The 13,445-nt window shown below is 38.8% G+C and overlaps 1 protein-coding gene across 16 annotated transcripts in view; it reads left to right on the top strand.

Moving 5' to 3' along the window:
• SYT16 (synaptotagmin 16) overlaps nucleotides 1-13,445 on the top strand; it is a 294,214-nt gene that overhangs the window by 248,663 nt on the left and 32,106 nt on the right. For 12 of the 16 annotated variants that reach the window (XM_035260675.3, XM_035260678.3, XM_078335072.1 and 9 more), the window contains one exon: nucleotides 9,470-9,682. The exons of the other annotated variants lie outside the window; for them this stretch is intronic. In XM_035260675.3, the coding sequence (XP_035116566.2) occupies nucleotides 9,470-9,682 (213 nt within the window). The remainder of the gene's footprint in view (nucleotides 1-9,469; nucleotides 9,683-13,445) is intronic. 16 annotated transcript variants of the gene reach the window in all.

The raw sequence follows: 13,445 nt of genomic DNA on the forward strand, positions 1-13,445 counted from the left end.
TATTGAGTCTTCTGTTTTCTCTCAGTAATTTTTATTGCTTTTACTGTGAGAGTTTTGAATGTCTTTTGTTAAATTTATTTCTAAGTGTTGGTGCATTTTGATGCCCTTTCTAAATGGAACTTTTAAAAAATTTCATTTGCGATTTGTTACTGGAATATAAAAATAGAATTGATTCTTATATAATGACCTTTCCAAATTCACTAAGTAGTTCTCATAGTTGATTTTAGCTATAGGGTTTTAGTAGATCCGTACATTCCTTTTCTTTCAAGATTGAGAAATATCCCTAGTATGCTGAAATGTTTTGTTTTGTTTTATTTTTTTTTATCAGAAATTGACAAATTCTCACAAAAAAAGCATTGTTTTTTGTAGGTGTTGAGATGATTATTTTGTTTTTCTTTTTTATTGTCTTAATTTGGTGAATTACATCAATTTTAGTACCATAAACCAACCTTGCAGTTTTAGGATAAAACTTATGTGGTCATAATATATAATCCTTTAATTACATTATTGGATTTCATTTTTTAAAATATTGCTGAGGAATTTTTATAACTATAATTATAAGAGATATTGGTATATGATTTTCTATACTTGTGATGTCTTTGTTAAAAGGTGTTTAATTAGGATTATACTGGCCTCATAAAATGGGTTGAGAAGTATTCTTTCTTTCTGTAAGAGTTGTGTAGAGATTGGTATTATTTGATATTTATTGAACTCTGTGTCTAAAAACTGCAGAACACTCTTTTCAAGTACACATCATTATGATTAACTATATGTCAAGGTACAGATAATAAAAGGTGTATTGTATTGTGGGGTTGATAAAGTGTGAAGTTAAATGTGAGATAACAATAACACAAAGGAGAGTATAAATAAATTGTTTATATTGTTGCAAAGTACAAATCATTGTAAAGTGTATAATATTGTATAATGCAACATATACATTTTGTAAATCGATATAACACTGTGTTAAAAATAGGCTGTGATTCACTTAGAACACAATCCCTAGCACAACCGTCGGCAGAAGAAAATGTAAATAGGTATAGCCAAAGAACGTAGTAGACAAATTAAAATTGAATTCTAAGCAAATAGGTTATTAACATACACATAAAGTAGTAAGAGCAACCGAAGATGAAAAATAAATGCAACAAATTGAAAACAGCAAAATGACATACCTAAACCCGACAATGTTCATACATTAAATGCAAATTAAATAAATATCGCACTGGAAAGTACAGATTGTCCAATTGAAAAAAGCAAGACCCAACTATATTTTAGCTAGAAGAAGCATACATTAAATATAAACACAGACAAGTTGAAAATGAAAGAATTAAAAATAAGAGTTATGCAAACTGTAAGCATAAGGAAGCTAGTGCAGTTATGTTAATATCAGACAAAGACTTCAAGACAAGGAGTATTAGAAAAAATAAACAAGTATAATTTATAGTGACAAAGTGGTCAATTCATCAAGAAGACACAAAATTATAAGTGTGTATACACCTAATAAGGGCTTCAAAATACATGAAGGAAAAAGTAATAAACTAAAAGAAGAAATAAAATTTCAAAATAAAAGTTAGAGATTTTAACACCTCTTTCTCAGTAGCTGCTAGAGCAATTAAAAAATCAGTAGAATATATATATGTATGTGTCTATGTTCCTTTCTTTCAGAAATTGGATCTCTGCCAATTTCTGCCTGCTCTTGCTCACCATGCCTTCAGATAGTTGGCTTAAAAAATGTTGTCGTGAATTTGTAATTTTCACTTGTAGACGGGTTAGTTTGAATCACTCTGCCATTATCAGATCTGGAATTTTCAATATTGTAACTTGTTTCCTAGTATAGTGCTTTATATGTTACTAATTGTAATGGAAGATTTTCCACTTGACTCACTCACATTTAACTATTACAAAGTGCCATCTCTCTGTTCATATGGAGTTGTCAAAACATCTCATAGAAGGTTTGGGTGACAAATCAGTTGTTTGTAGGAGGCCCAGATGTTGATCTTTTTTCTGCCACTTACTAGCTGCTTGATGACACCCAAGTCTAAAGTAGTCTCAGCCTTAGTTTCTCTGTTTGAGGGGGGATGAGGCAGAATGAAGGAGTTGGTTTATATCAATGTTTTTAAACTTAATAAATGTGCCAGAAAGACTCTTCCTTCTCCCCCCAGCATAATACTATAAAAATGTAAAGCATATTAAAACAAAATAGCTCAGATGGAAAAAGGTGAAGAGCCTAACCTGTACACTGCATCCCCTACACACCTCCACATCTGCCTTGGCATTGAAGCTCCTTTGGGAAACCTTAGACTTCCTCAGGGAATAGTCAGAAAAAAAAATCAAGACTAGGTAATTTATAAAACTCTTTTCCCAACCTGTTTGAGTCCAGGAATGGCCAGATTGTGCTTTTAGAAATGTGGCCATTTTCCCTAGGGTCTAATGTGGGCGGTTGTCATCTTTGATCTTCCTTCTGCGTTTTCTTATCCTTATTTCTATCCTTATCCAACCAACATGGGCAGCCATTTGCTCTGGATATTGGAGAAATCTCGTATCTAGGGGATTTCCTGAAATTGTAGCTGAAAGTAGCACGCAGGTACCGCACCACTGAGCACAACCTACCCCTGCCTGTCTCTACTCCCTGTCTATATGAGACTTGAGCAGTACCTGCCTCCACCTAATTGCTCCTATGTGGGAGAGAAGGAATTAATAAGCTTGGAGCTGCTCTGATCATTTATAATTTTTTTCCTCCATCTGTAAAGTAGCAGCAGACAGGCTCAAAAAAATCCTCTCTTTGCATCGCCAGTTGGTAATTTTGTTTCTTTAAAAGAAGCAACAAAATGAGCAGGTGTTGGGCACTTCCCACTTCCAGGCAGTGTTGTTAGCTCCTACAGAGCTCTCCACCTCCAGGCTTGGGAGGAAGGATTGTAAGGTAAGGTGGGAAGTACAACCCACACTATCGGCTTAATCTCCTCCTGCCCTAGTCCTTGTTTTTTCCACCCTTCCACTGCAACAACCCTAATGGTGAATTCTCAAAGTCAGACCCTGGGAGAGGACACAATGCTTTCCTTCACATATAAATGCCAGGCTGGAGAAAAGGATTTCCACAAAGGGCAATGACATGATGGGGGAGGCTGATGAAGATGATGAGCATAACAATCGTAGTTAAACATTTAAGAAGTATATCATATGCCAGACCTATGCTAAGTGCCTTTATGTGGCTTATCTCATTTAGTCCTCTCAACAATTTTAAGAGGTAAGGGATATCAACATGAGGACCCTGAAGTTTAGAGAGATTAAAGAAACTCGCTTAGGCCCCAGACTCGCAAATGTAATATCCCAGTTTTAAACTCTGTCAACTTGGCTCCACATTCTGCGTTCTTGATCACTATAGTCATGGCTGATACTATACCCAAAAGCCAGTTTCTGTCATACTGAGATCCCACTATCCTGTGTCTTTGGAAGATGAAGATGGAATTTCCTCTGCCACTCCTTAAATTAGGAAAAACATGGTTAAAAATCAGAGAGAGGAACGCTCTGGCTTCATTGCAGTAGGAACTTGATATTAATGGGTCATTTTTAGATACCTCTCTGCCTGCCAGTGCCAGAAGCCCACAGTAACACCTTGATTGTGTCTTAATAAAGGGATGAAGCTGGAGTACATGTATCAGAAAGATTGCAGGAGAATTGGGCTTCTCTTTGGTGGCAGAAGTTTAGATAGTATCTGAAATCTGTCTGAATTCTGTGATTGAATGAAATAAACAGTCTTTCAGCTTCAGGGTGTATCCACATTTACAATAATTGTGTAACTTTTTCTGTGTTATATTAGCAGGTTAATTGGATGAAGAGGTAAAGATTTTCATAAAAATTTCTACTGTAATATTTCCTTGGTACTTAGCTTGAAAGGGATTTGAACCTGGTATTTACGTGATGCTTCAGAAAATACTATTTTATTGCTGAAATAAGTGTCACAACTTAGATGAGACCTTGTGATTTTCAAAGATTAAGTTAAATGTACCGCACATCAACTATGTAGTTGTTAACGTAAATATATTAAAAGGCAAGTAGCTGTGATCTTGCAAATAGACAAGAACCAAAATTTAAATTAGAAGAAAAGACCTACTGGGGAGAGATTGGAAAATGCTATGGAAAAATCGTTGACTGAGAACATGGGGACTTTAGATTGGTCCTGGTTTGATATGATGATGGGCAAATCACTTCACCTTTTTGCCTTTGGTTTTTCTATGTGAAATAGAGGGAATAGATGCTCATGAAAATCTTTTCCAGCCCAACATATGTGATTTTATTTTCCCGGTGATAAAACATAGTTGCATCCATTTTGTCCAGAATTTAAGTTTTTTCCACGGGGAAACAGATGGTAGAGGGAGCATAATGGACTATTAATAACATGGACTTTGGAGCAAGACAGCTTGGGTTTGAATCTTGGCCCACTGCTTATAGACTGTTATGACTATGGCAAGTTACTAACCTCATTGTGCCTTAGTTTCTTCATTCATAGTCTGAGGATAATAATAGTACCTACTTCCCTGGGTTGTTGTGAGGGGTAAATAAGTTAACACATGTCAGGGCAGTAGAACAATGCCTGGCATGTGATAAATGCTACATAAAGGATTGCTTTTATTCCTGTAACAGTGCCACCATTGACTTCAATTGCTGCTCAGTGGCCTTTGGAAGACATCGCAGGTTTCTTTTTTAGACTGAGAATTCCCTGAGGTCCTTGGGGAGTGAGACTTAGAATAGCACGTGCAGATGTATTTATAAGCCCGCAAGGAGCAATAAGCCTCTATGCACTCACATCCACACTACTACTGCCCTTCTCACTGCTCTGCTCTTCCTTCATCCATCACAAAGAAAACAGACTCTTGGCAAGTTTCAGGGTGGAAGCAGGAGAGCCCCCTGTAAAACCTTACTATGAAGAGTAAGCTAGATAGGGCTCTAGCTTCCTAATGCAATGAAATCTGTTGATATGCACAGTGGTTAGGGACATCGATGCTATGCTCAAGTCCCAACTTTGGTAATTTCTGAAATTTGTTGCCTTATGACAAGTTACTTTTCTCTGCCTTTTTTTTTACTATTTATATAATCAGAATTATGATTCCTACTTCATGATCAGAATTATAATTCCTACTTCATGGAATAGATAGATGCAAAGTCCCAAGAAGGTAGCTGGCATGTATATTTAGTATATGGGAAATGTTACAACTACTGTATGATTATTATATCAGGCAAGGAGAATTTTTGCTCTGTGGATGATTAGTGGCTCACTGGAAAAAAATCAAGGACCATCTATTAATATATTAGTTGCAATTATTAATTTTATAGATGGAGAAATATTCGTGCATTGGCTAACTCATTTGAAATGGATGACTTATGAATACTTAAATTTTATTGGCCTAGAAATATAAATTAAAATGGAATCTCAGAGTTGGAAAGCACTCCGATTGATGTCTAATCCAAACACTCCTCACGTGCATGTATCTCCCCAGGTACTTAGCTGGTCCTGTACTCTAAAGGTAAAAGTAGTTCCATTTTGTTCCTGGTGTCCCTGGATCTCTCTTATAGGCAGTGATCCATCCCACCCTAGAGTGCTATGCCCAGCACATGGAGGCATGAAGAGACTGCTCATTATGGTTGTTTTCTGGTGGGGTAGTATTTGAATAGCTTATTGGAGTAATGCTGGGAAATCTAGTCTCTTCTGACACTTAGGTTTTCAGGTCCTACTGTGGTGCTAGATGCAGCCAGTAGAATTAAGTGAGATGACAAAGATGTACTCTTACATTCTTGGAGAAGCTGCTCCATAAAAGAGAAGATCAGTGAAAACAAATTGAATGTTGATGCGTGTCCAGCAGGAAGTTTAAAGTTGGAGAATTTTAGAGCTAGAAAAGAGCTTTCTAGACCTTTAAAATGATTCAAAAACAAGGCATAAAAGAGATTAAGAGACTTGGCCACAGGCGGTCCTCTAGTTGATTTGAGTACACAGAGTGAGAGTTCTTTCCACCACCTCTCTCTGATTCTCCAGCACTATGATTAGAAGTATGGGTGCTAGAGACTGGCTTCTTTGAATCAGAAATTGGTTCTGCTCTTTATTGGCAGTGTGATCTTCTGCCAGCTGTGTACTTCTCTCTGCCTCAATTGTCTTACTTGGAAAAATGGAAATAATTGTAGCGGTTTTGTGTGTAAGGCACTTATGACAGTGCCTGGCACATAACGAGCACTCAGTAAGTATGTTATTGCTAGTCTTTTAAAGAACCTCAGGAATGTCAGCTTTTAGACAAGCCAGAGAATATGTGTTTTGACCAGGCTGTTGTTGAAAAGTATTTTCTTTCACTTGAAATATGGCTTTTTATTCCTTCCTGGCTTCTGATTTAGAAGTCATCTTCAGGACCCATTTGTGAATGAACAATTATATTCTTTTCTGGAATCACTATGAGACTTTGGCATATAAAATGATTAAAAAATTATTCCCCATTATTTATAGTTTCCAATTCACATTTAGCAAATATTTATAGAGTAGTCTGCTGTGTGCCTGGCCTGGAGACAGGGCCTGGATACAAAGGTGGGGAGTCTGATGTGCTCCTCACCTGCATGGTATGTGCAGGTTAGGTGTGGTAATTTGTAGTTAGATAGGTAATGCTGCCTGGCATGGGAGGGAGCACTGACAAGAGAGAACAGAAAATTGTTTTACAGCACATGCAAGGAGCCCTTAACCTGATGTAAGAGGTCAGGGAAGGACTTTCTGGAAGAAGTGATGTCTAGGTTGAGACCTCAGTGATGAATTAGATTTCTGATTAGTCTATATAGGGGCTGGAGAAGAGTATTCCAAGCACAGGGAACGTGTGTGTGTGTGCGCGCACACACACATGCATACACACTCAAGCTTAGAACACCGGGTATTCACCAATTCATTCAATATTTAACAAGTGTTTAGGAACTACTAACTGTGCAACAGGCATTGTTTTACATCTTAAGAGACATCAGTTAACAAAATAAGTAATATCCTTATTTTCATGGAGGTTATAGGGGAGAACAGAGAACTGAATGAAGCTTAGTGCTATGAAGACAGCTGCTTAAGGGAGAATGTTCAGGGAGGACTGTACAATGAAGTGCCAGTCAGGCTGAGACCTGCAATGTGAAGGAGCCAGACATGCAAACACTCGGGGAGGCAGAAGGAACAACAAAGTCAGAGAGCTCGACAGCAGGCACAGCCTCGGCCTGTTGGAGAAACTGAAAGAGGCCAGTGTGCTGGTGTATCGAGGGTGTGGGGAAAGTGAATAATTCAAAGGTGTTTCATTAGGGGGGTATTAGCAAAAAGACAAAAGATGACATGTGTTGGTGAGGGTATGGAGAAAAGGGAACTCTAGCCCACTGTTGATGGGAATGTACACTGTTGCAGCTGTTATAGAAAGCACTATAGAGGTTCCTAAGTAAATTAACAATAGACTGGGCACGTTGGTTCATGCCCATAATCCCAGCACTTTGGGAGACCAAGGCAGGTGGATCACCTGAAGTCAGGAGTTTGAGACTAGCCTGGCCAACATGGTAAAACTGTCTTACTAAAATCGGAAAAAAAAAAAAAAAAACTTGGGAGGCCGAGGCGGGTGGATCAGGAGGTCAAGAGATCAAGACCATCTTGGTCACCATGGTGAAACCCCGTCTCTACTAAAAATACAAAAAATTAGCTGGGCATGGTGGCGCACACCTGTAATCCCAGCTACTTGGGAGGCTGAGGCAGGAGAATTGCCTGAACCCAGGAGGCGGAGGTTGCAGTGAGCTGAGATCGCGCCACTGCACTCCAGCCTGGGTGACAGAGTGAGACTCTGTCTCAAAGAAAAGAGAGAAGAGAAATGAACAATATGCTACCATATGATCCAGAAGTCTATCTTCTGGGTATATGCCTAAGGGAGGTAAAATCACCCCTTGTGAAGATACCTGCACTCGCACATTTACTGCAGCATTATTCACATTAGCCAAAATGTGAAAACAACCTCAGTGTCTGTCAATGGACGAATGGATGAAGAAATTGCGGTACATAAATATGCCTTAGAAAGGAAGGAGATTTTTATATTTACAATGAAAAAAAAATTTAAAAAATAGATCTTCCATTTGCCCTAACATGGATGGAACAGGAGAACATTATGCTAAATAAAATAAGCCAGACACAGAAAGAGACATATTGCATGATTTTGCTTGTGTGTGTAATCTAAAAAAAAAAAAGAAAAGGTCAAATATACAGAAACAGAATAAAACTGTTACCAAGGGGTAGGGGCCAGGAATAGGGATGCACGTCAAAGTATACAAAGCAAATTTGCAAGATGAACAAGTCTACAGATCTAACCTATAAGATGTGGATTATAGTTAACAAAACTATTTCATTAGGGACTTTGGTTGCATAAGTAGATTTCAGCTGCTATTGTTTCACCAAAAAGTAACTATGTGAGGTGATAGATAGGTTAATTTGCTTCACTATAGGAACCATTTTATTATCTGTATGTATCCCATACCATCATGTTATAAACCTCAAATATATATAAAATACAACTTATTTTTAAAAACCAGTAATTCAAGGGATATTTGGGTTGTTGATGCTGAGAAAATTTCTAAATGAGTTACACACACGCGCACGTGCGCGCGCGTGCACACACACACACACACACACAATGAGTCTCTTTTTCTTTTTTTGAGATGGAGTCTCACTCTGTCACTGAGGCTGGAGTACAGTGGTGCAAACCCAGCTCACTGTCACCTCCACTTCCTGAGTTCAAGCGATTTTCCTGCCTCAGCCTTCCGAGTAGCTGGGGTTACAGACACCTGACACTGTGCCTGGCTAATTTTTGTATTTTTTGTAGAGACAGGGTTTCCCCATGTTGTCCAGGCTGGTCTGGAACTTCTGATCCAAGTGATTCGCACACCTTAGCTCCCAAAGTGCTGGGATTTCAGTGAGCCACTGTGGCTGGTAGAGTCTCTTTTCAAAACTAGAAAGGTTTTGGAAAATCATGGTGTAGATATTTCTTCTCCAAAGTGGGGATTAGCTACGTGTGTTTTAACAAATGAGATGAGATGAAGAGCATATGTCCTGAGATCATTGACTAGAACTGCATAGAAGGCAAATGAGCTGATACACGTTCTGTTTCCAGATATGAACACATTTCAGGAACATTACAAATCAGCAGGGCTTCCTGGCTCAACATGAGGGCTTGTTATGATGATTATGGGTGTCCCAATGATTTCTCTTGGGATATATATATATATATATACACTGTATTTCTACTTACTTCATGAGCATTCTTTTCTTTGGACTCAAATTTGTGTTGCAAAGTGTTTTAAACTTTTTTCTATCCAGTTCTAGCGTGCCTTCATTCAAACTCATTGTCCATGTTCTTCTCTTCTGTTTCCCTGGAGAGTCTACCTCTGTATTCAGGCACATAGGCCACACAGGAGACTCATGGCTCTTGGTTACTTCCAGTCAACAGCTTTGGTGATGATGAAGAGCTGTCCACATCTTCTGACAGTGATGAGGAGGTGATCAAACAATTTGAGATTTCCGTGTCCCAGTCCCAGAGTTTCCGTTCAGTGACATCTGAGAAAGGAAAGCAGACAGGATTGGAGCAGAAACCGAAATTCAGCCGTTTGCTGTCGATGCACGAAGAAGATGGCACGGAAGTGTCTGCCTGCGAAGGTATCCTTTGCCTCACACCCTTTCTCTAGACCAGGGATGACCAATGGTAAGAGTGCATCTGAGTTAGTCATCCTCCGCACTCTGTGTCTGAGAATCCAGAGAGGAGAAGAAAATGAGACAGGATGCAGCACGTGGGATGGAGCAAAGGGGCTGCTTTAAACCTCCCAAGGGCACTGCCATGCCGGAGGTTGAGAGACAGAATGGATGAGAAGAGAACACATCTTGATACTAGTTTGTGGGAGCCCTTTCTTCTGTACTGGCCACTTCTTCCTAAATGTAGAATGGTATTTATTGAGCTTTATCAAATCTTGTTTCCTTTTGATAAATACAAAATTTTCACATACCTGTCCACTGACATTGAGAGTCTGTGCCATTTATCCCATTTAGAATCATACAATAAGTTTTCCATATGTCTATATAACTCCAGAAGATATTTTGAAGCTTTTCTTCTAATTAGTTTATATTATGAAAGGAATAGGTATTTTCATCTGCCAAATAAAAAATATGCAGTGTAATAATGTTAAATAACCTTTTTCAAACACCACATGCCCCTGAATCCTTACCCTCAGTCTTTGTAGTTTCTGACACACCCACCTGCATGAGAATTACTGGGTAAGCAGAGAGTCTTCTGTCATTCTCCAGCATCGTCATCTGGAGTTTACCCTTCACAAAGGGGAGGGGATACTCAAAAGTAGGGTGGCCAGCTCGGGATGGTGGGCAGACCTTGTTACAGGGCCTTGTTCCTCCCTAACATAGACCCAAAGTAACCTGGAGAGAGGATGCAAACAGAACAGTATGCTATTCCTTTGTGCTTTCCCAAGCAAAGGTCAAGGTATCTGTCTGACTCTTTTATGCCTGGAGCCCTGAGTAGACACAGCCTTTGTAACAGGGAATGGTCTGTGAAGTGTATTTGGTTAAAAAAAAAAAAAAAGGCAAGAGAAAATGTTATGCCATCCACCTTCATGACCTGGTCTCAGTTACCTGAGCTCTCTAACCCTTCTTTCTTTCCTTTTGGGAATGTGCTCAGTCAAATGGGGGCATAGCAATAGATGGTCCATGTTTTCAAACCCAGGCAGAGAGAAATGAGGGTGCACACATTGAGAGAAGATAAAAGAGAAGAAATTTTGATTTGAGGATGAGCACAGGACTAGCAGACAGAATAAAGGATTAAAAAGGTAGAATTACCAAAAAGAGCCCAAATTTTCAGTAGGAATAACTTGCTATTTGTCATGTAGTTTGACTTACCGACGTAAGCCAACATAATGTCTTTTATTGCCATTCTTTTTAGCCCAAGGTAAATTAATAAATAAAGGGCTTATATAACCAAACCACAACCTCAGTGGGCGCTGACACTGTCATTTCCCCACCCCCTCTCTTGGCTTTTCTCTTTCTCTGATGTTACATCACAGCATTCCTTTCTCTCCATTGAGAGGGCAAATGTTAGCTAATGAAAGTTAATAGCTGTTGATTCCCTGAGAAGAGCTTGTTTAATCCTAAAGCTAATGGCCCCATTTCCCAAAAGCCCAAGTGTCTGGCTTCTGATTTACACAAATGGCTGATGTTCTGAGAGTTCTGACAACCATTCTGACCCTATCCTTCCTGGAATGAGCAACAAATTATCTCTTGTCCTAACTGGTCATTCTGAATTTTAGACAGATGCTGATAGAAAAGGTTAAAGAGGAAAAAAATCTACTACATTGAATGAAGTACCTGTAGATTTTGAAGAAAATCAGCAAGGTTTTCATAGAAATAGCCACAGGCCAAATTTTAGGTTACCAAATGCCATGGAAATGTTAACACGGTTTTTATTGCTTGATTTCTTTCTGTTCATTTATATCAGTGGGTTTTTTTTCAGTGGTAAAACGTAATGAAAAGATTAAGCATATACCCCAGAGAGGAATACTGGCAATTTTTTGGTGTGCCTATTCTCTATTTAGCTATTTTATTCCACTGTAAACTTTGTTTTGTGTGATCAAATTTAGTTGTAGAAACAGTTCTTCCACTTTAAAAATACATTCAAAAGTGCTGGACCAGAAATTAAAAGGCCAGATCTGAGTAAAATCTGAAGCATGAATGAGCTATTGGTAGGTTGTCTCATATTTCATCTTAAGTGCGGTCCCCCATTCTAGATTCCATGGTGAGGCCATTTAGAACCATATTCCAGGCAGGTTCTCTTTTGTCCTGTGTGTCTGATTTAGTGTTATTGCACGCTAATTGTCACTGCATTCCTGACAATGTTAAAGAGGGTTTTTGGTCTAAGTGGTCTGGATTGGAGGCCTGCCTGTGAGGTCTTTAGGCATGCAGAATAATAGTCCGTTTACTGGGGCTTCTTTTCTTTTTTTTAACGGTAACCTTATTTTTGCTTATGGAATAGTTATTCTGAGGATATTTCCTACAAGCTAGATATTACCACGCTGGTATCATCAAAACCAGCTCAGTTATCTCCAGAACATGTACTTAGTTTTGTCTGAGATGGTATATCTGTCGTGGTTCAATCAGAGAAATAGAACCAGCAGGATTACATGCGTATATGTACATACTGTACATGTACATACAAACACATGCACATGCAGGGGTGTGTGTGTGTGTGTGTGTGTCTGTCTGTCTGTCTGTGTGTCTGTGTGTATGTGTCCCTAAGAGATTCATTGCAAAGAATTGGTTTGAAGTTGGTGGCTGGCTAGGTAACAGAAATACAAAGCCCCCAAATTTGCAGGACAGGTTGTTGGGAAAGGTAGGCTGAAGCTCTCAGGCATGAACTAAAGCTGTATTTCTTAGGTTGAATTTCTTCTCCAGGGTTTCTCTTAAGGTTTTTCAACTGACTGCTTACGTAGGATAATCTCCTTTACTTAAAGTCAACTGATTTTAGGCTTTAATCACATTTATGAAATACCTTCACAGCAATACCTAGATTTAGTGTTTGATTGACTAATTGGCACCTATAGTCTAGCCAAGTGACACACAAAACTTACCGCCACAGATGGTAAGCAGAAGTCTTTGTATCTGGGTGGTGACTGGGGAGACAGGTTTGGGAGTATGAAAAAAGTATCTGAATAATAGGGTTTTATTCCATCAACGTGGGATATGGACTAAGCAAGTGGACTATCTGTTAAAATAAATTTGGTTGATGTGACATAGTTATGGCCTATAATTTCTAAGAAGCCAGGATACATTTCTCTGACAACAGGCAATTACTCTTGTGTGTGCATTGAAGGTGACATGATCTTCTTCAATCTAAAGGCACGGGAAGACTGCTTTATGGAAAGGTGAATCACCTTTCCCTTTCCTCCTCCTCGCGACTTGACTTGTACCCCAGATTTGCTTCTCTAATTCATTCCTTGCTTGTCTGTCATGGAAGATGGTTTGTTACATTAATATCGTTCTTATGTTTTTCAGTTATGAATAGCTTTTCAAGGCTTAATGTAACTTTTGAAAATTCCCTTATTACTGATCTTAGTATTATCACCGTAGGTGTTAAAGTCCTGAGACAATTTTATGGGGGTAATTTCTTGGCAAAGTAAAATTTTGTGCTGAAATCCTGCTGGGCTCTACACATGTTGGTGGATGACCCACTGTTTAATAGGACATTTTACTGTTCGTATATGTGAGGAGTGGGTGTGCTAATTAGAGACTTAGAAGAAAATTCTGCTTTGTGTTGTAGGTTTTTGCATGTGGATTTTTTCTTGTTCTGTCATTTTGTGTGGCCTGTTTTTAGTATGTTTCCCAAATAAGTCTGGATGTAAAAATTTTGTGATAGCCTATGAGA

This window comes from Callithrix jacchus, chromosome 8 (genome assembly GCF_049354715.1).
Source record: "Callithrix jacchus isolate 240 chromosome 8, calJac240_pri, whole genome shotgun sequence".
NCBI classification, from domain to species: Eukaryota; Metazoa; Chordata; class Mammalia; order Primates; family Cebidae; genus Callithrix; species Callithrix jacchus.